This window comes from Lynx canadensis, chromosome B4 (assembly GCF_007474595.2).
Source record: "Lynx canadensis isolate LIC74 chromosome B4, mLynCan4.pri.v2, whole genome shotgun sequence".
Classification (NCBI taxonomy): domain Eukaryota; kingdom Metazoa; phylum Chordata; class Mammalia; order Carnivora; family Felidae; genus Lynx; species Lynx canadensis.
Window position 1 is genome coordinate 53,915,868 of NC_044309.1, and position 22,818 is coordinate 53,938,685.

The 22,818-nt window shown below is 41.9% G+C and overlaps 1 protein-coding gene across 1 annotated transcript; it reads right to left on the reverse strand.

The window, feature by feature from the left end:
- Window positions 1-254: 254 nt before the first annotated feature.
- Window positions 255-20,156, reverse strand: LOC116738192 (cationic amino acid transporter 3-like). The gene is given in 3 exon segments (XM_032593918.1): window positions 255-572; window positions 575-2,508; window positions 20,009-20,156. Coding segments are annotated over 2 exon segments (1,818 nt in total). The 5' UTR covers window positions 2,322-2,508; window positions 20,009-20,156; the 3' UTR covers window positions 255-501.
- Window positions 20,157-22,818: the final 2,662 nt, after the last annotated feature.

Genomic DNA, 22,818 nt, shown 5'->3' on the forward strand with positions numbered 1-22,818 from the left:
TGAAAACATATGGTAACTGCTCCTTTTTAAAATGTGTTTTAGTTTTTATTTTGAGAGAGAGAGAGAGAGAGAGAGAGAGAGAGAGAGAGAGAGAGAGAACACAAGCAGGGGAGGGGCAGAGAGAGAGGGAGAGAAAGAGAATCCTAAGCAGACTCTGTGCTGTCAGTGCAGAACCTAACGTGGGACTTGAACCATGAGATCATGACCTGAGTTTACATCAAGAGTCAGACACTCAGCTGATTGAGCAACCCAGGCACCGATTTTCTAGCTCTTTTAACAAGAACTTTTTAAAATCCAGTAAGCAGCTACAGACACAGTTAAAAAGTAGACAAAATTTAAAAAAGGAGAAAAAGCAAAGACAAATCCTTCACTATGTAATAAATACAAAGTCCATTTAGAGCTCCTCCACTAACATTCTGTGGGAGGCCTAGCTTTCCATGCACTCAAGAGTATGTTCCATTATTGTACAGGAAGACCAGACTGCATTAGGGTGTGATGATGTCAAACCAAATATGTACTGGCACTGCTGAGTTCAAGGTCCACAGTTTTGGTCTTAAGTGAGGTTAATTGACCAGGCTGTGCTGGATCCCATAGCTGAAGTAGATAGCAAACCCAATCAGCATCCAGACACCAAGTATAGCCCAGGTGCCAGCTGTCATCTGCATCATAAGGTAAACATTCATGAAGATGCTCAGTACGGAGAGGAAAGGCAGAGCAGGGACCTTAAAGTAAAGGGGAGTGGAGCTCTGAGGCTATCTCCAGATGACCCCAGTGAGCCCAGTGATGAGCACCAGGAGCACCACAACCACTGAAATCCACAGTGGGTCTCCAGAAAGCAGAACTGGCCACTGGGCCAGCACCAGGCAAAGAAGAATGATCAGCAGAACAAGCAGTGAGGAGCAAACATAGACAACCCGGCCGGAGAGTGGAGTGGGGATGGAGCTGCCTGGAAAAAGTAATCCCTGTAGAGTCAGCTTCTCTGCTACAACTTCTCTATTCCCATCCCGCACCTCTGCTTCATTTCCCCCATTATGCATCTCAGGCTGATACCTGACAATGAGAACACCAAAAACCAGCAGAGAGAAAGCTAGCAGGGGCCCAAGTGACATGAAGCCCAGAAGATCAGTGAGCCCAAAGAAGAATACTATGACTAGTGCAATAATGCCAAAGATCACAGTGGCCACGATGGGGATGTTTGTGCCAGTTTGGATCCTGACAAGGACAGGGAATAGGAGGCCATCCTGTGCCATCATATGTATCACCCATTGTATGGGGAATATAAAGTCAAAGGAGTTGATAGAAAGACAGAGGAATCCAAAAGCTACAACATAGTAGGCAGGGGTCCAGCCAATATGGAGAAATACCTCAGGCAAGGTGCTCCCACGTTGAAGCTGGTAGTAAGGCACCATGAGTGTACGTGCTGAAAAGACACCAAAATACACCAAAAGACAGATGAACAGTGAAATTACAATGCCCCTGGGGATGGAATGTTGGGGATTCTTGGCTTCTTCAACTCTGGTAATAATAAAAGTGAAACCCACAAATGTATAGAGACAGGTAGCTGCTCCACGGAGAATCCCCTCAAAGCCAAAAGGCATAAATCCTCCAGACCCCAGGGGGCCCAAGCCAGAGGTGTCATTGAGTCCAGCCTTTATGTAGTCCTCTTCTGTGAGCTGCCAGTTGTGCAGGTCCCCCTTAATGAAGCCAGCAATGATGACAAAAATGAGAACAATGATTTTCACCAATGTGAACACTTTGGTAACCACAGGAAGCTGCCTAATCTTCCAAGTCAGAAATCCTATGAATAAAAACACAAGGAACACAACAAAGAAGACTAGAACATCTGCAAAAACACGGGAAACATTTAGTGAGATGCTGTCATGCAGCATCTGAAATATCTGGTTTCCAAAAACATTGTCAAAAACTAAGATCCAGGCTTGGGTCACAATGCTTACATAGACAGTATTTATGAGGAGGAGGTTCCAGCCAGTGATGAAAGCCCCGAGTTCACCTACAGTGACATAGCTGTAGAGATATGAAGAACCAGAATGTGGAACTCGGGAACTAATCTCTGCATAGGTCAGCCCAGTCAACACTGAAGTTAGGCCAGCCACCAAGAAGCAGATCACAATGGATGGTCCTGCTTTATCTCTAGCCACTTCACCAGGCAGGATATACACAATTATACTCATTGTATAGTTCATACCCAGGGCCACTATATCCAGAGTGGTCAGGCTTCTGGCAGTCTCAGCCACAGGTTGTTCCAGTGTACGTCTGCGTACCAGCTTTTGACCAAATCTGCAAAGTGCTTGACACAACATTCTAGCTGGAATTGGAGTAGATTCTAGGATCTGAGAGCTGTGATGAGAGCAGGGAGCCGTAAGTCTCAGATCAGGTTCCGTGACACTGAGGTAAGCTGGGTTGGGCTGGGGATGTTGCAGCTGGTTGCTCAGACTTCAGTGATGCTGCTTCATATTTCTTCTGCTATGTGCTATCCCTCCATAATGCCTAAGACATGGTAAACAATAAATATTTACTGAACAATGGTGTTCAACTAACAAACCAAAGCTCAGAAGTCGCATGTCACCTGGTACAGCCTGAATATCACAGAAACTGACACAAAAGGACATCATAGAAAAATCAACCCTGCTTTCCACCCAGAAAAACTGCCAAATATCTCCCAACGTTCTCTTCTTTTACATAATACATGGCATAATCCCATTTTGGTTTGTCAACTTAATGTAATTTCATGTACTAATTAAGCTGTAAAACACATCAGGGCATGAATTTATTGCACAATAATTCACATACAAGATGTTTGCGTGGTGATTAGGCATGAGTTATGACACATTTATTCACAGAATGAAGGGTCTTATTGCAATTACAGAACCATTTTTGAAATATCGTGAGTTTAAAACATAAATATTGGTCCCATGGTCTTAAAACCCTTAGCCCCCAAATCAGATTCCAAGGTCACAGGTCACTTTGGCCTCCTTTATCCTCATTCTGCATTACCATTTAGCTGTATTGATGACAAAGAATGTACAGTCCAACCATTCCTTTACCCACCTAGGCCACCAGGGTACAGTGAAAAGAGAAAAGGGAAAAAGGGGTAGAGCCTTTATAACTACCTGCAAAAAGGGGAGCTACAGACTGTCTGGTGAGGAAACACGGGAGAAATGGGTGAAGCAGCCAACCAAGTGTCCATTACTAAGAAGGGAGAAGAAGCAGAAAGGCCATTTTGTGAATTCTGACATTCAATGAAACTCACCCAAAGCAACCAGACAAAAATTCACTACAGTTATGTTCACAGTTATGAGAGTGTGATAGGTAGACAGAAAAAAAGTAATTCACCTAGCTCAGTAGCTCACATCCAAAACAATTCCTTCTGTCTCTTCCCTCTCTGGGTTCCAAGCGAGAAGGTGAGCTCACTTCTGCAGAAAGTCTCCTCACTGACCACACTGTGCTCTATAAACACCTTGAACCATCTGTGATGTCAGCTGCTGGCATCCTGGAGAATCTGCCCTGTTCTGTGAGCTTGTAACTCCCTATTAAGTTCCACAAGGAGTTATTTTTAACTGACTTAAAGTATTATCTTAATATATCAATTATATTTTCTTAATGAACAAATCCTGCATGTGTTTCCTCCTCCCCTCCCCCAGCTGCTATTCAAATGTCCCCCTCCTCAAGCGGAACAAAGTTTTAGTTGAACAATTCAGAGGAATGTCCTAGAAATAACTAGTGGAAAACAGAGAAAACAAAGTGATGGAGCCCCCACTCTCCTCCCTACTTAGGCTTTGTGTTTTATTTATTTTTATTTGTTTATTTTTATTTTTAAGAGAGAGAGAGCAGGATCAGGGGAAAGGGGCAGAGAGAGAGAATCTTAAGCAGGTTCCATGTTCAGCCTGGTGCCAATGCAGTCCTGGGATTATGACGTGAACTGAAATAAATAGTTGGACGCTGAAATGACTGAGCTAGCCAGGCGCCCCTCAGGTTTTAGTTTTGAGAGAATTTTAGGAAATGTTGTCAGAGGTTTCAAAAGAGAGAAAGACCAGGTCAAACTTAAAAAAAATATCTATAGATGATCAAGAGGACCCCTTGGATTATGGGTCAGACCTTCTTTCTACAAATCCATCTAGACTATTTGCCATTCACCAGTTCCAATGCTATGATTTACCAACAAACACCTGAGACAGATAAGGAAGGTCAATTAACTCAAGGAACTTTCTACACTATGAATGTGATTGATGTGTCCCCACTCATGTCCAAGCTTCAAACCCTTCAGTGCTTCCCCACTGCCCTTCCTTCCTTCCTTCATAGTCTTTCCTTCCTACATCATCTGACCCTTACTTATTCCTCCAGCCTCTTGCCCTTCTCACTTCCTATTCCAGCTGCAAAATCCCATATCCACCCTGTTCCCTTGCCTCTAATGTCCTATTAGCACTTCACATACTAACCCCCAATTCTCTTTCAGTTCCCAGCTCAGAAGTTGCTTCCCCAGAAGTCTCCCCTGACCCTTATGCTGCCCTTCTGGTGTGCTTTCATAGCACCTGGGTTTCCCCCATATTCCATTTATCCTGATGTGTCAGAATTCCAGTTCAGCTGCCTGTCTCCTCCAATAGACTGTGAGTTAGCTCAATAAATATTTGTTGAACAAACGTACAAACTGAGAAGAGAAGCCTGAAAGAGCACATAACCCAGAATTCCTATCTACTTGAGTTTGAGATATATACTTTGTAGCCAAGTAACCTTTATGCACCTGGCTCAGGTAAAGATATAAATGGTATTACCTTCCTTGTAGAAGTCAATCAAAATGAAAAGTGTGAAGCAAAATCTACCTGTGATAAAACCTTGATCTTCACATTGTTCACGGCAGGTATAAGCCAAACATAGGTGATGAAGAATAGTTTGCCTTTGAGGACACTTGTTTAAAACTACCAGGCTGCCTTGGGTTACAGGGAACCAACCACGCATGCCCTACTTTTTTGAAGGCATCATGCTCAGGCCCTATAATCTAGGTAGCATGTCCTTAGGCAAAGGTTCTCACTTTGGGGGACAGAGGGAGGCATAATGAAGGTACCTAGGGACATCTTCAAATTTCATATCCTGTCTCTCTGTAGATTCTTTTCCAATTAGCCCTGTACTTTCCATGACTGCTCTAAATCACCCCAAAATGAAAAGAAATTGTCCTCAATTTCAAAGGGAAGAGATTCTAAAAGTTTCCTTTACAGGAAGGCAGCACAGTTTGGTAGTTAGGAGTTAAGGCTCTGCAGGTAGACTGTTCAGGTTCAAATCACAACTCAACTTATACCAGATGACTTTGGAAAAAGAGTTCACCTCCTGGGGACTTAGTTTCCACAAGAGTCAAGTAAGAATGAAAGTAAATACCTCATAGGGCAATTGTGAGGAGTAAGTGAAATGATGCCTGCAAAGTACTTACCTCAGCGCCTAGCAAACAACATGTACTTAATATAACCTACCTAATGTTTAATATGGAAATCTGACCCAAAGTTTCCAAACTTTGAAAATCAATTAGTCTTTATAGATATATAGCCTCAAAATCACCCACTACAACTCAAGCCTGTGAGCTAGCTGTCATGAGACAATTAAAAGTTTTATTCTTTTGCAGAGCAGAAGTTTTTATCTTGATGAGGTCCCAATAGTTCATGTTTGCTTTTAATTCCCCTGCCTTTGGAGATGTGTAGAGTAGTTGACGAATGGATAAAGAAGATGTGGTTTATATATACAATGGAATACTACTTGGCAATGAGAAAGAATGAAATATGGCCATTTGTATTAATGTGGCTGGAACTGGATAGTATTATGCTAAGTGAAATAAGTCAGGCAGAGAAACACAGATTCCATATGTTTTCACTCATATGTGGATCCTGAGAAATTTAACAGAAGATCATGGGGGAGGAGAAGGGGGAAAATAAGTTACAGAGAGGGAAGGAGGCAAACCATAAGAGACTCTTAAATACTGAGAACAAACTGAGGGTTGATGGGGGGTGGGGGAGAGGGGAAAGTGGGTGATGGGCATTAAGGAGAACATCTGTTGGGATGAGCACTGGGTGTTGTATGGAAACCAATATGATAATAAATTATATTTAAAAAAAAGAATGATTTGGAATAGAGAAACCACAAAGGAGATGTGGAAAGACTTAAGATTTAAAATTTAAATTTATATATATTAAAACAGTATAAATAAAAGGAAAAAAATAAATGTTTTATTCTATATATTTTGCCTTGAACCTCAAAGGACTCTAATTAGACACACTCATACATGCTGGTGCTAAACACATGGGGGATCTAGGCTTACTGAGTTATACCAGGCATCAAAAAATGAAGGAGTTGAAAATAATAATAATAATAATAATAATAATAATAATAATATCATCCTTGCTTACAGATGCCGCATCTCATTTCTGGAAGAGGCAGGGCTGAGTACTATAGAGGTAAGAGCAATTAACATTATGTCAAATCTCTGGATTTGAGCCTTGTTTCTTCTGCTTGACTATATAATCTCTTCTGCTTAATCCCTCTAAACCCAGATTTCCTCATCCACAAGAAACCTTACTTCACTTCCCTTACTGGATCAAAATGAGAATTCCATGAAAAGATACAAACTATCATGTACTGCTGATGGGAGTGTAACTGGGCCACCATCCTGAAGCACAATCTTAGCGGAATTAAGAATGTACACCCCCCCACATACACACACACAACCCTCTACAAGGTAACACACAAAGGAACCTCTCTCCTGAGTCCATAGGGAAGCCAATATGAACACATTCAATGCAGGACTGTTTGTGGTAGCAGGGAGTTGGAAGCTATGCCAGCATCTGTTACTAGAGGGATACATAAGTAAAATGTGCTGTATGTGCACAATGAAATACTACACAGCAGTCAGAAATCATACAGTAGATTTACATACAGCAACATGGGTATATCTCAAAAAGAGTGTTAGGAAGCAAAAGCAAAAGCAGGATGAAGTGTATAGCACAATATCACTTATGTAAATTTAATTTTTTTTTCAACGTTTATTTATTTTTTTTGGGACAGAGAGAGACAGAGCATGAATGGGGGAGGGGCAGAGAGAGAGGGAGACACAGAATCGGAAACAGGCTCCAGGCTCTGAGCCATCAGCCCAGAGCCTGACGCGGGGCTCGAACTCACGGACTGGGAGATCGTGACCTGGCTGAAGTCGGACGCTTAACCGACTGCGCCACCCAGGCGCCCCCACTTATGTAAATTTAAAGAACAACCAAAAAATGTGTATATTTGTCAAGGATACATATATATCTGTTAAAAATGTCACAATATTTCTCTGCTCAAAAGCTTTCATTGGTTTCCCTTTTTATTCAGAGTGGGAGCCAAAGTCTGCACTTACCATGGCCTACAAAGTCCTAGAGTATTTGTCACTGACCCAGCTACTTCTCAGCCTCTGTTTCTCTCTCTTCCCATTTTCCTCACGCTACTGGCCTCCTAAGAATTCTGGTTTCCTAACATACAAGGCAAGCCCTCACCTTAGGGCCTTTGCACTAGTTGTCTCCTATAACTGTACCACTTCTGGCCCAGATATCCACATGGTTGCTTCCTTAGTGGCATTTCATGAGATAGCACAAAACTGTGTAACAATGCCTTCCTTAATCACCACATAAAAAACTTCACAATGTACCTTACCCCTGCCCTCATCACTTATCCCTATTTAACATACTATAAGTTTTACCTATTTATTTGTTCATGATTATCTCACTGCAAAAGAATATAAGCTGCATGAAAGCAGGAATTTTTTATTATTATTATTTTGCTCTTGGCTGTATTCTCTGCACTTACAACTGAGCCTGACACATAATCACCACTCTGAATTCATTGCGTGGATGAATGTATATAAATAAATGTATAGAGCATGGATTGGAGGAGCATTCATTGAATACACTAAAGCATGTGTCTCCAGTGAAGAGAGGAAATGAGATTAGAGATCAGGATGAAAGGGGAAAATAAAATGCATTGATACAGTGCCTGACAGGGGGCGATGGTGCTAACAGTCCATGACTGAGGGAGAGGTTGACTCCACTCTGTGCACTTCAGGTTGAACAAAAGAATTGCATGAGGTGATGTTGTGAGAGGACCTGGTTCAGAGCCTGAAAATGGTGGGCACTCAATAGATTTAAAATGAAGGGCAACTGGATCCTATAATCATCAGAACATGGAGAATACAGAGAAGAAATGCCTGCTAGAAAGAGGGTGGAGAACAAAGGGTATCTGACACCCCTCCTACCAATTCTCTCCAAACACTTTTCCCTTTTCCCGATTCCTTTTTCTCCTTCAGCTCCTGCATTTGTCTCTGGAGGATCCTTATTGGTCACTAAGGATGCTTGTACCACGTTTCTCTCTCTGGGGACCTGTCTCCAGCCACCAACCTCCCAACAAAGACACAACAGTAGTTATTGACATTTATTGAATCACAGGCCCTTCTGAGGTTGGTCACCTCAAAAAAATGTCCTACACTCTTCTGAAGTCCATCCATGGATCATGAGCAGGAATCCCAGAGGAGGACCATCTGCATGGCAGAGGTGTAGATGGGTAATGCTTTTGATAATTTTTTTCCCTTCAAATGTGTTGTGTAGAGTGGTCCTTGTGCTCTTTCCATATTTACTAAAGACAAGGGACAGGGGTCTACAGATCAAGTATGAAGATACTAGAGAAGCAACCCAGAGAAAAAAATATCTGGGAGTAGATAATCATGTTTTATGACTCCAATAAAAGCAGACAGAACAAATAAATGAACAAGCAAACCTATAGGAGAGAAAGCAAACCTATGATTGGGAATCATGAGAAAGACTACCACAAATACAGCTTATAATAACACAGAGAAACATCGTCTTCAAACACCATGTTCAGAAATGCCCTCTCTCCGTGCAATAATCTATGATTATTTCAATAGTTTATATTCAGTTCAGACTCTCTGACTAAGCTGTCAGAGAGTCCCCCTACCCTCAGGACTATCACCTCTTTCCTAACTCAGCTTCTTACATCCTGACTTACCCTTCCTGAGACAAGCCCCTCACCTGAGTAAGTACCCTCCCTGCCAGGGATGTCTTCCTCACTCCTTTCTGTCCAGTCTTGATGCTCTAGCTCTTTTCAACACTAATCTACAACTTTATCCCTTGTGTCTAGGAAGCCTTTCTTAAGCCATCCTGACTGATACCCATCTCCAACCTTCTGCCCCTCCCATCAGCACTTACAGCCAATGATGATGCTCAGTTAAAACTAATTTTCCATTTCTACCTGCTGGTATCCTGAGTGTGACACTTAAATTTCTTTATAGTCTAAAAACTGCCAGAGGGCAGCACCAGGATCCACCTTCAACTCTCACTACCTAGGACAAGGATCTACTCATAATTGTACCAAGCAACTAAAAGAGGAATTTGACAGATAAAATGAATTTATTTATTGATTGATTGATTGATTGACTACTATATTTTGAGATTCCTAGAAGTAGGATTTTATTTTCCATTGGAAAGAGAGAAAGAGCCAGCCCCAGGTAGAAACAGGAGACCAGATCATGCATCATCTATTCCAACAGTGTTTCCTTCGGATATTTCCTAATGAGGGTCTTGGGTCTGTGAATGTCGATTTCACTAGGAAATAGTCTCCCAAAGGAGGTGTTATCTCAGGAAAGATTCTTAGAGAAATGCAGAGAGAGGCCAGAAAAAATAAAGCCATCTTCTTTGAATTCCATAATGCCCCTAGCTCCCCATTTACTCAGTCCTCCCTGTCTTTCTTGGTCTCTGAACTCCTTCCAAATTCCAAAACAAAGTTCCATCCCAGAAAAACTCCCGTCAAATCCAATATTCACCCACTAAATTAAGGCCCTCTTGCTTTTCCAGCCAGCCCCACCCACTTTCCTTTGTCCTGGAGGGTCACTGTGCTTATTCCTCTGTCTCTAGAAGGGTACTGCCCTCACTCTGTACCTTTCCTTTTCAAAACATTTTTTCCAATGCAGTAAGTTCCACTGGTTCTTTCCCATGGTTGGGTGTTAACACTCCTGCCAATCAGGAAGTTGGCCTTGTGGCTTCTCCCAAATACATACAAAGATAGTTTGGATACCAGCTATTTTGCTACAAGTTTGATGAAGACCTGTGAGGAAGGCTACTGAGACTGTTAAATAATTATTTTCAAGTTCTCAAAGTTTCAGAGAAGTGGACTTTAAATTCAACATCTCCAGAGATTATATCAATCCCTCTGTATCTAAGCACAGCTTCTTTCTGATCCCAAAGTATATAAATTCTCTCATCCTCTTTAAAACACAAACATCCTTCACCTCAAGTTGCTTACATTCCTGCAGTAGGAAGCAAACAATAAATAGATAAGTAATATGAATATATATTGTGTTAGATTTGCAATCAGTGTTGCAGAGAAAAGGGAAGCAAGAAAAGGTTATGATGTGCTCAGAGTGGGTGTTGTGATTATAAAATGGGGATCCAAGAGAGCCTCACCTTCACACTGTTGTGCAACCGTCACCACCATCCATCTCCAGAACTTGTTCATCTTCCTTAGCTGAAACTCTGTATCCATTAAACTCCCAATTCTTCCCTCCCCACAGCCCCTGGCAACCAACATTCTACTTTCTGTCTCTATTAATTTGACTACTACAGGTACCTCCTATGAGTAGAATCATATAATATTGCTCTTTTGTGACCGGGTTATTTCATTTAGCACAATATCTCTATGTTGTAGCTCATGTCAGAATGTCCTTCCTCTTCAGGCTGAATAAGATTCCATTGTGTGTATATCCTACATCTTGTTTATCTATCCATCCACTGGTGGGCATGTGATTTGTGTCACCTTTAACTGTTGAGGATAAGGCTGTTATGAATACGGGTGTACAAATATCTTTTTGAGTCCCTGCTTTCAATTCCTTGGGATATATACCCAGAAGTGGGGAATGCTGGATCATATGGTAATTGTATAGGTAATTTTTTGAGAAATCACAGTACTGTTTTCCACAGCAACTGCTCTATTTTACATTCTCACCAGTAATGCACAAGTGTCCCAATTTTTCCACATCTTCCCCAGCACTCGTTATCCTTTGGGCTAGTAGCCATCCTAATGGGTATAAGGTGGTACTAAGTGGCTATTTTTGAGAAATAACAAGGAGGCCTGTGGGGCCAGGACAGAGTTAAGTGAGGGGGAAGCAGTAGGGGATGAGGTCAGAGAGAGAGCAGGAAGTCAGATCCTTCATATAGGGTCTGAGAGTCACTGTGAGGACTTTGGCTGTTACTCTGGGTGTGATGGGAACTGATGATTTCACATTCTGCCTACTGATTTTCATGTTCTGTGAGCTAAGTATTGGGTTTTAAAATCAAGGAAAAACCTCCTCCAGAGTTTGAATACAAGACGCGGAGGGAAGTTTTGTGGAGTTCTCAACAGATCTTTGTTGTTTCTGGTAACACATTGAGGGCTGAACAAGATGTGTTCTTGCCTCTGCTTCCCTCTTAGACACCAAAGCAGACATGCCATATGGCCACCCATGGGGCAGTAACATGATGGATTGCTTTCACTGAAGCTGTTCACTTTCTGGATTATCTCTAGGCAGGACCCCATCATTAAAAATCAAACAAAATTTATGTTAGTATCATTCACTATTTCAAGGTTATTCCCACATTATTGTGGATCTGGAATCTGGTGAAATTAGGACTTCAAAGACAGGGGTAGCGAGACTCTCAGAAAGGGGAGCAGGAACCATATGCATCAGATACTCACAAGCCTTGCAAAATTAAATAGATGGATCCAGTCCAAAGCCCCGGATGCCTCAGGAAGGACTGTCAAAAACGTCTGAGATGCATTTGTGGAGAGAGAGAAGGCCCCAAAGAGAAACCTGAAACCACATTTCAGAGAAGCAAAGAGTACTTCCCATGACCTCACTAGCTCTGGGCCACAAGGATGAAAGCTTCTATATCCCAATGAGAAGTCCAAATAGGTATACAGCTTCTCAATAACAAATAATCTGGAGAGAGTGGCTGCCAAAGCACCATGTATAAATGTTAGAAAATATAAACTTGTGTGTTGGTAGTGGGGAGATAGATGGTAGAAAAGGAGAGAAGTATGGGATTGTCCATGCTGGGAAAGGAGGAGAGACTGGAATCAATTTTCACTATGACATTCTTATGATTCAAATGGGGGCAGGGGAAGTAAGTAAGTATAGTATAGAGGGAAGTATATTGTGGAAATGTAATAACTAATTTCTCTCATCAAGGAAACAGGCTATGTACTCCTAGGTCCTGTGTGCTATGTTTCTTTTCAGCTGACAACCACCTTATTCATCATCCACTCTCAACTCATTATGATCACTACCCGCCCCCCAGGGTAAAGAGACTCCACAGTTTGCCTATGCCACAGTCCCAATCTCACTTCCCTTCTCTGTTGGATCATTACAGATGTACTGGGTTACCTTTAAGCCTTCAAACATGTATAATAAAAATGGGACTCAGATATAGGAGAAGGCTGCTCTTCCTCCTCTCCTCAAGTATAAAAATAATAGATCTAAGTGACAGTGAAAATTTTAGGTCATTCATTCATTTGATCATTCAAAAATAGTTAAACACCCTTTAAATGCCTGTCCTAATGTTTGATGGTACCAACACAATATGGAGGAAAAAGACATTTCCCTGCCTACATGGCACTCATTGTTATTAAGAATGTTCTTATACAATATTTCTGCCGAATATCAAAATTGTCCATGTCAGGAATGACAGTATGAGGAACTGTTGCAATTTAAAGGAGAATAAAGAGGCATGACAATGAAATGCAATGCAGAACCTGGGACTGCAGCTGGATTAGGTAAAAACATTTTACTATAAAAAAAATTGACAAGTTGTAAACTTTGAATATGGATCATATATCATGTATACATGCACATGTGCACACATACAAACATTGGAGAAAATAAGCAACTGTGGCAAAATATTAACAACTGGTCAATCTTGGTGAAAGATAATGGGTGTTAATTATATTATTCTTACAACTTTCTGTAGGGTTGAAAATTGTCAAACAAAAATGGGAGGAGAAAAATAAGAATATCACAATAGTAAATGTTATGGACTCTCTTACCCTCTCTTACTCTCTTACCTTACTCTCTTGCCCTTTATAAACAAGCTTGCCATCACTTGGTTGGAACAAAACCCCATCCAGAATGATCTAGCCCCCAAACAGGAACTTTAGATCAGAGGATTGGGCAGGAAGACAGAATTCCCTTGTCTTTGATTTACAGTCAAAATTGTCACCAAGCAAAAATGTTTGGAAAGAAACCACAACCTTGGCTCATGTTAGCACAGTTATGAACCCTAGAGGTGCTGGGAAACATCTGCAGAGGCTGGAGGCAGAGAACAATGGTATCTGGCAAATAGGGGTACCAGGTAAATGTGTAAGATTTAGGGATACATGGAGAGAGAGGTGAAAGTGAGCCAGAAGTTGTTGAGCTGCAAGTAATGCGTAGATGTTATTTCATTTAACCTCCATAACAACCCAATGAAATAAGTATTATTATTCCACTTTACAGACTGAGTGGCTAGATAATTTTCCCAAGTTCATATAACCAGTCCAAAGAAGAGCTGGAATTTGAACTTGGTTCTTTGTTACTTCAAAGACCTTGTTTCTCTACTGCAGCACCCTATCTCCACAAAGAGTCAAGACTCTAGGATGTGGCTATTTAAGGAATATTTGAGCTAGTTCTTATCTTTGTGCCTAGGAAACCTGCTGATGTTTTCCCTTTCCTCCCAAATACATACTGATGGGCCAGAGCTAGAAGTACTGGGGTCATTAAACCTCAAAGGTCTATCTAAACAATGTCATGCTAAACTCCAAACCTAATCTAGGGCCAAAGTGTCTCCACACTATCCTTTTAGATGCCAAGAAAGATTCCAAAGCATCCCCATTCCAATATTTCCCAGATATGATTTTACAGTAGCCATTCCAATAGTTCCCAGATATGATTTTACAGCTATATGTAATTCTTGCCCAGAGCTTTAGCTCATCCCCTTTTGCTTGGCTTCTAGTAAAATATAGTATAGTAGACCCCTAGATGCCAAATATAAGACACCTTCCTGGGCATTAGTGTTCCCCATTGTGACCCATGTCTGTGATCAGCTCTGAGCTCACAGCATCTATAGCGTTGTTAATATTTATTAATCATCCAGGTGCCTAGGTGGCTCAGTTGGTTAAGCATCCGATTTTGGCTCAGGTCTTGATCTCAAGGTTCGTGGGTTCAAGCCCTGCGTTGGGATCTGTGCTGATAGCTCAGAGTCTGGAGTCTGCTTTGGATTCTGTGTCCCCCCCACCCCCGCCTCTCTGTCCCTCCCCCGCTCATTCTCTATCTCTCTCTCCCTCTCAAAAATAAGTAAAAAAAAACATTAAAAAACTGAAAACAAAAATTTATTAATCACCCATGGAAATAAGCACAAAACCAGTGGAAATCAGGTGTCATTACAGACTTCTTTGTCCATTTTTGGCCCTCATCATTATTTTTAAAACTTATTAAGAAATATGGACTTGGCAAAAGAATATGGGTATTACAAGCATACTATTAGTATAGGATGATCAACAGAGAAGATAGAGGATTGTCTTTCTGTTGTAGTTTCTAAGGAAGCAAACCCCAAATATGTGCAGAAGAAGAGGATTGACAGAGCAGCCTTTAAGGAGCCTGACTTTATTCAGGGAAATTACATACAAATTTGGAACAAGTCTAAGAAATTGCAACTGAATCATTGGTTACTGATATTTTGGGATCACCAAACTAGCCTTCTGTTCAATTGAGGTGACATGAAATCACTTAGACATTTTGCACCTTGTCCATTCTAGACCTCTATTTAGTGTGTTTCTACGCATTGCAAATATAGCATATCAAGGGCCAGCCTTCTGCCATACTCCCTGGTCCACCATCCTGGTCCATAAAATGGGTAACTCTAAACAATGAGATCCTCTCATCTCTCACTCAGATTCCCTCAGTAGACATTCAAGCTGCCCTTGAAGCAGGATAAAGCCTAAATCACATTCTTCACAACCACTACACTGCACCAGATAACTGAAGTGTGAGTACTCTCTACCCTCCTTCTGGAAATGAGACTTCTTGTCAACTCTTAAAAAGACACCCCCACACCCCCACACACTCACAGCCAGACCTGTTGTTTCCTGCCCTCTATTATATATAAACTTCTAATATTATATTTCCAAGGCTTTCTTTTCACTGTTCTTCTACCACTTTCTTACTATTAACTTTTCTGTGGCTCCTGCATGAATAAGACAAGTCTTTCCATACACAGGACATTAACATCAGCCCTCACACAGATTGCCCTTCCTTGAATAGAACTTGCTCTATCCCAACTCTGTCCAACATGACACTCCTTCTGCTAATTTGTCTGGTCACATCTGCAGATACATAACTGATATTTCCAGTATGCTTTCCTTGTCTCCTGCTCTCCCCTCATTAATACCCAGTGGAATAACTCGCTGACCTAGAATTTTGCCTTGGTGGATACCCAGTTAGGGGAGATGGCAGGAGTAGTAGGTTATGAGGTGGAGCTGAGGAGAAGAGCTTCTGCCTGATGATACTCTCAGCTTGTCTTTCCTTCTCCACCTGAAGCCTGAGGTATAAAGAGTTAACTCATCACAACCAAGGAAGTACACCACCATTTACAGCCCAGTTTGAAGATCTCTATCACCACAAGAAAGTGAAAGTACAAAGTAAGTAACCTGAGTTTACTGAGGTAAAGTGACATTTATGATTTGCTCCAGTGTTATCCTCTTGATATGTGACGACTGAACGGTGGACAATGAGGTGTGTTGTTACTTACATGCTTTACTTTATTTGGAAAATAAGTCACTTAATGCTTTAGCAGTAAGGAACATGACAGGATACTCAAGATCCAATAACTACATTTAAGGCTAGCTTGCAGAAAGGAGGAATGGTCAATTGACTGAATGAAGATAGACTAGTATTTCACTTGGTTTAGGAGGATAGGACCATGAAATGATCTTATATCTTAAGCTCCCAGAGAAAAGAATTTTCTGTATTTGCTACCATTTTCCTGTGCTGTCTATAAATAACTAGACATATGGGTTTGGTGTACTTTGGGTTGGGTAAAAAATGAGAAATCGGATGGTCCCTCAAGTAGAGACAAAAAAATATTTCTAATTAATAAAGACTGGATTCAATCTATTAAAGATCAGATTTCAACTAAGTATAAATGAATACAAAGGCAAATTCCAAATTACAAAACTCAGGCTCCACACTGATTCTTTGTGCAAAAGAACTCAAGCAAAAGCAACATTTTTCTTCCCCCTAAATTATCAACACCACCACCATTACCCCCAAATCATCATACACTCAGTTATACACAGTGCAAGACAATAGATGATAAATAGATAATTCCTCTCTGGGAATTTAACATTAAGGGTATTTCATGAATACATCCCCAGCAGCCAATAAAATAAAGATACATAAACTATGAAACAAGAAGGAAATTTCTAAATTAGAAGTGAATAGTCAAGGCAAGGACATGTCAAGATCTCAGATGAACTCATAATTGATGGAAGGTAAGAGTAGTAAAGACATTATTTTCCAGTGTGGTGAGAATAAGGATTATCTTCTGTGCAGCGTGGGTCAGCCTGATAACGCCACATGCAAGAAAGGGGAATTAGCTCATCTTGGCATTGTAGATAACTGTTTGACAAGAAAACATCAGTTCAAGCTACATCTTCAGCTTGGGGTATGATCCAATAAATAGAGTCTCTTTTAGACAGTCCTTTCATGCCCCCACCAAAAACACAAAATAAACTCTACCACACCTTAAACCAGTAAATCCAGTTTTCCCTATGAGACAGATCCAGTACAATATTTGCTACAGATAATTAGTACTGATCTAGATACTAAAGTATAATAATAATAATAATAATAATAATAATAATAATTAGTTCTCAGTCTTGGTCTGTGGGGAAAAGGAAAGAGGAGAAAAGCCCTTGCAGTAGTAATAAATGTATAACTTCTTCCCTGGGGAAAGAAAAGTAAAGGTCAGATAGCTTCCTGGAAACATTGGAAACAAAGCTGAAGTAACCTAATTCAGCCCATACTAATGAAAATAAATGTCCAAACTTACTTCCCAGGTGTCTTCCGAGGACAACCTCACCAAATGGATCATTTAACAGGCATCCTCCCATATATGGTCTTACATTGTACTGTATTCTGTTTGCATATTACTGGGAAGAAGCCTTTGTCTCCCTTTCTAAAAGAAAAACTCCTTAGGTTATCATGTGCTTTCTCAATGAGGCTAGAAACCCTATTCTGCAGGTGAATATTTCTAGATTCAAAGAAGACTTGAACTTGAAGGAATGGCTGTCTCGAAACTGTCTGCTCATTGGACCAAGAGGAAACAACCACCTCCTTCAACTCACTTACCTACCCTACCACCCCCAGCCCTACACCTCTCAACTCCCATCCCGGTCTGGCAGAGACTGAATTCCAAGTCAGTGAAATGCATCCTGATGCAGACAAACACGCACAAACATGCAGACCAACTGTATGTAAACCAAATCCATCCACACAAATTTAGCCCAAAATCGATATACATGCAGACCAAAACATTTTTGCTTTCTCCCATAATACCTATGGAGTCCCTGCTACATACAAACACCACACTAGTATCATTGCACCACTATTCGGGTAAACAGTCAGATAGCCAGGGTTTCTTTGGATGCTGTGTAGACTCCATATTTTTCAGTATCATTCTGGGATGGTTATGAACAAGGCATTTTTTCTTAGTCCCTCTGGGAAAACTACAGAGAAGACAAAGTTAACTGCAATGTCTCTCATTCAAGATTTGACACATTTACGGGTGACACATTGATGTCAGCAGTGAAAATCAATTTCTTCTCTACTTCCCCCTATGATTATCTACACACTTTTCTCAATCCCAAATTCTGTCAGAACACCTAATAAAAGTCCTCAGGAGAAAGCAGTAGAAGGAAATCTATGTGCCTGTCCACCTTATTTTCCAGTCCACAACTGTAATGTACAATGGCCTTTGTCTATAATGATCACTGATCCACATTCTTGTTTTCCAAGTCTTGCTAAACAGCTTTTCTTTCCCTGCCAAATTCTTCGTTTCTTTTAAGCTAAGAATCTAGCAATACATCCAGTGTCCCATCTATCAGTGTACTCTCTCTCTCCACATTTACTAGCATTTGTGAGTGGTCAGAACCCATGGCTCCTTCTTCCATGTACTTCCTCCCAATATACACCTTCAGTAATACACTGCACACAAAGTGGCTTAAGAAAGGCCAACTATCTCTCTGGTTATCTTCCCTTCATACCTTTAAGTGTGTCCTTCTGTCCTCCTGTGTACGGACTCAACTGTCTCTTTCTCTCTGTTCTCTCTTGGCAGACTGTGCTTGGTTCCTCTCACAGCCCTAGGTAGCTGCTCCACACCACCACCATCTCCCTGGAAAGTTAACTGTTGTTGTTGTTGTTGTTGTTGTTGTTGTTGTTGTTGTTTTGTAGGAAAGACATCAGATCCTCTGAGTCAAATGAAAATTTTATCATGCCTCAAAGTCCTGAGTTTTTATCCAAATACTGATCAATATGACTACTCCACCAAGATCTGTCTGCCTCACCTTAGCTCAGGCAGTAGAATCTAAAACACCCAGCTTCTGCTACCAGTTTTTAAGGGATACTCTTTATCCCTCTTCCCTAATTGTTTCTAATCTCCAGTCTGCTTTGGGATTTATGTAATAATAAAAGAGAAAAGGGATGTGGATAAACCAAAATAATGTCTTGTAAAAATCATTTTTTATCAATTTGGAATATACTTGGTGAAGGAAATTGGACCTTCCACATGATTTTGCTTAAACTAAGGTTAAAATGAATGTGCCCTCTTGAAGCACATAACATGTATCAACTGACAATTAAGAGAAGATGCAAAACAGTGGCTAAAGGGCAAGAGGAAGACAACCTAGAAATACACATTTGACACATATAATCAACAAAACATGTGTTGCACATGGATAAATGTTGTCTGGGCTTTGGTTGTTGGGGTACAGCCCACAGTGTACTTGGTGGTGGGGAGGTGTGGGGTTGGAGAGAAGTTGAAGACTCCAAAGGCCTTCGAATTAAAGACTTGCAAATATGTTTTGTGATAAGAGCAAACTGCCTCTTGGAGACCCAGTGTTTTAAAGACCACTAGGCAGCCACACCCTAGGGGAACTCGGTAATCTTGCCTCCTATAGCCTGACCTGGCCTATAATCAATCCCCACCACAACTTTTTAAAATTAGATACAAGAGGCAGGGAGTTACCTTTGCAGCTGTAAAAATAGATATCTAGCTCCTTCAGCATGGAGGAGGAAGACCCTCAAATCCTTTCTGGTGATGGTGGACCACCTTATCAAACTGGGCCTGCTATTCTGCAGAGTCCACACCAATGTCCTCCCTAAGAAGATATGATATAGAGACTTTCAGAATTTCCATGAGAAAGTGAGGCAGCAGAGCCAGGTGGAAGAATCTTCATTCATTCAAAGAACATGTCTAAGCATACTATGTGCTGGGCCCTCTGAGAAAGACAAAGCTGAATAGAGCAAGCTCTGCTACAGGTCAGAAAGGAAAGGCCAGGAAGGAGGGAAGGGCAAAGAGGTGAGAAGGACTCTGGAGAGAAAACGCCAAAGAATAACCCCCCCTGAGGAATATTTTCCTCAGCAGACCTGAGAATACTTCTGGTCTGGAGGAGAACAGAGTGTAGGCCTCCAAATCACTCTGACCCCAGCAAATCTACCTGCCTTTCCCAAACTCCCAAGGCCTCTGGTCTGCAACTTCCAATCCAAAGTCTAGTTCTGGTGTCATGAAAGACACTCTGATCAAACCCCACAGGGTTAAACAGCCAGCCACACCCCGAGTTCAGCCTTCTTCCTCTCTTGCTCTTAGTTTTCTTGCCAACTGTATAAACATGAGAAATCACTTACCTATTGGCTGCTTCTGCCTCAGAGGAGGGAGACCTGAGAAGAAAGTGCAATCCAAACCCAAGGAGAGGTAAGAGCTTGGCCATTAGAGTCAGGACTTGGAGTGAAGCTTAGCTGGGCTCTCAAGGAGTAGGGGTGAACAGGAGGTGGAGTCACTGAGGAGGTGGGGCCCCCAGGAGGCAAGGGCAAGGGCATAGTAGGAAAGGCTGAAGAAGGTGGACTGAGGGATTAAATGGGATTTTGTTGGAGACTTTTTGGCAGCAAGATGTGAATTTAGAAGTAAACAGGATTTCCTGGGTCCTGGGAATGCAGGAGGTCCTGGTTGTCTGGAAGAAGGTGTGGGGAACTGTGTGTAGCCTAGGCTGTGGTGATTTGGAGGCCAGTTGCAGATCCAGCTAAAGATCCTACTCAGCAGTTCTTTAAACAAGGATAGAAGCACCCACCAGCAGCCTCTTCCAGAAACTCCTACCAGTCTTCTCTACCAGCACCATCCATCCCTACCCCTCACCCATATTTCCCATCATTCCAGAAATAAGACTAAAAGGGAACTGGCTTAAGCTTCACCAGGAGGGATTTCCTGAGATAGTCACTTAGCATTCATAGCATATTCTAGCCACATATGTGTTGAGCATTGTGCTAGAAGAAGTAAAGAAAAAGATATAATCCCTGCCCAGAGAGCTTTCTGCTCTAGACAATCAAAACACAGACCTTTCAAGACCCTGAAACAGTTACAAAAGGAAAGTGCCACCCCATTCCCAGAATGTTAATCCTCAAAAAGAAGCAACACTTCTCAATGATGGAGAAGGAGGGGCCTACTTAAAGACTGAGGGCTGAATGCACAAGTGATGGACCCAACAAGACTTCAGACAAAGAAAAAGGGGCACCACTGACTCTACTTAATAGTGCTGAGATTCCATTAAAGCCTAAATTAGGTTCCTTAAAGATTGGGATGGAGGTGGGGGGAGGGGAGAGAAGTGTTGCAGCAGGTTCCTAAAGGGACAGAGTCTATACTAACTAAACTAAGACAGAGCATTAAAATAGGAGCAGAAAGAATCGCTCCAGATGTCAGGAAGAACCTCCAACTAAGGAAAATATAAAAATCACATTGACTCTGCCCTAACTCATCTTCAGTAGACATGGAACAAAGGCACTAATTGACTACCTCACTTATTCCAGGTGCTATCCTTGGTAGTAGATGAGAGGCCCAGCCAGGACTACAGAGCCAACATTTCTAGAGGCAAAGGAAACATGCAGGAATTGAAAGGATGGCTGTCATGACAGATCAGAAAGGGGGGGAGGGGCACCTGGGGATTTCATTTGTGTCTATTCCAAAAATCCTAGGCTGTCTTCCCCTGCTACAAGCTGGGATTTTACCAGATGCACATCTGCTTGAGGGAAAGAAGGACAGATACAAAGGGAGAGTCTGTTTATCCTTGTATTTGGTCCCAAGATCAATCCCTTCCCCTTTTTCCTGGTGCTATTCACTGCCTGCTTGGTAGAGGTCTCCATTCTCTGCCTCAGTCTCTCTTTTTATAGGTTTAATATGTATATACATGTGGGGGCCCTTAGTGGAGGGCTGCTTGAAGGCATTGATTGTGACTGCTCAATTGTTTCTACATTGTTGACCCCACATTAATGGACAGTCATTAGTAAATTATTTTGTTATACTTAACATGGCGCTTATTTTGCTCTCAATGCAGACATTGTCCCAGTCCTTACCCTCTCCTCACTCTTCTCCATGTGATCTCTAACCAGTCTGTCCCCAACACTTTCTCTAGAGCTTGTCAGCCTGGCTTCCTGTCTGCCTCTGTTTCTCTTTCTCCTAGGCCCCCACTACCCTTGCACTGGTTGTGCCAGGCTGCATTGACTCTCAGAAATTTCAGCTGTGCTTCAGGTCTGTTTTGACTACAGCATTTTGGGGAAAAGGGTAAGGGAGGAAGTTTTCATATCCATGTAGGGGCCTTTGGGATCCCCAGGTTGGTACTCGAACCCTAGGTTGTTGCTGTAGCAGCAACTTCACCCTGTCAGCTTCCTGGGCACACCCACCACCCAGCAGCACCTGAGAGGGGACCAGGCTCAGCAGGGACCAGGTGAGATGGAAGAGGGTCATAAAGCAAATATATGTCCCCCTCTCTGGCCTGGCTCCCTTCTCCTGCTCCACACCTGCCTCCTTCTCTCTCTTTGTCTTCCACCCTCCCACCTCCTCCTTGTAACCCTGTCTTCTTCCTTCCTACTTTGCCTCCTTTACCTTTATCTCTGTCAGGAAGATATGTCTGTTTGTGGGCCTATCATCTGTCTATCTGACCTATTAGACCACATGTTTTGTGGTCTGAGATTCTCTAGGACAGTGTCTGCCATCAGCTCTTCCTTCTATCCATCTCCCTCCTGGCTTCCCTCCCTCAGTCTCTGAGGGTCTCTCTTCCCATCACATCTTTATGGGTTTCACCCAGTATGCCTTTTAGTTTCTCCACTCACATCTCCTCCTGTGTCTGCACTGACAGCTAAATACACACCATGAACAGTATAAGGAAAATAACTTACTAGTGACTGTCCATTAATTTGGGTTCAACATTGTAGACACTTTCTGAGAAGTCATGATCAATGCCTTCAAGTAGCTCCTCACTAAAGGGCTCCCACAAATATATACATGCAACCCACAAAAGAAGAAACTGAGGCAGAGATTAAAGACCCTGGGGCCAGTGTACACGCTTGAATCTAGGTTTCAAGGGAACAGTGATAAAGCAACCAGGCTAGTGTGTGAAGACCTAAGACTTAGCATAACAAGTTGGACTCTACCTTTTCACCCCAGGCTT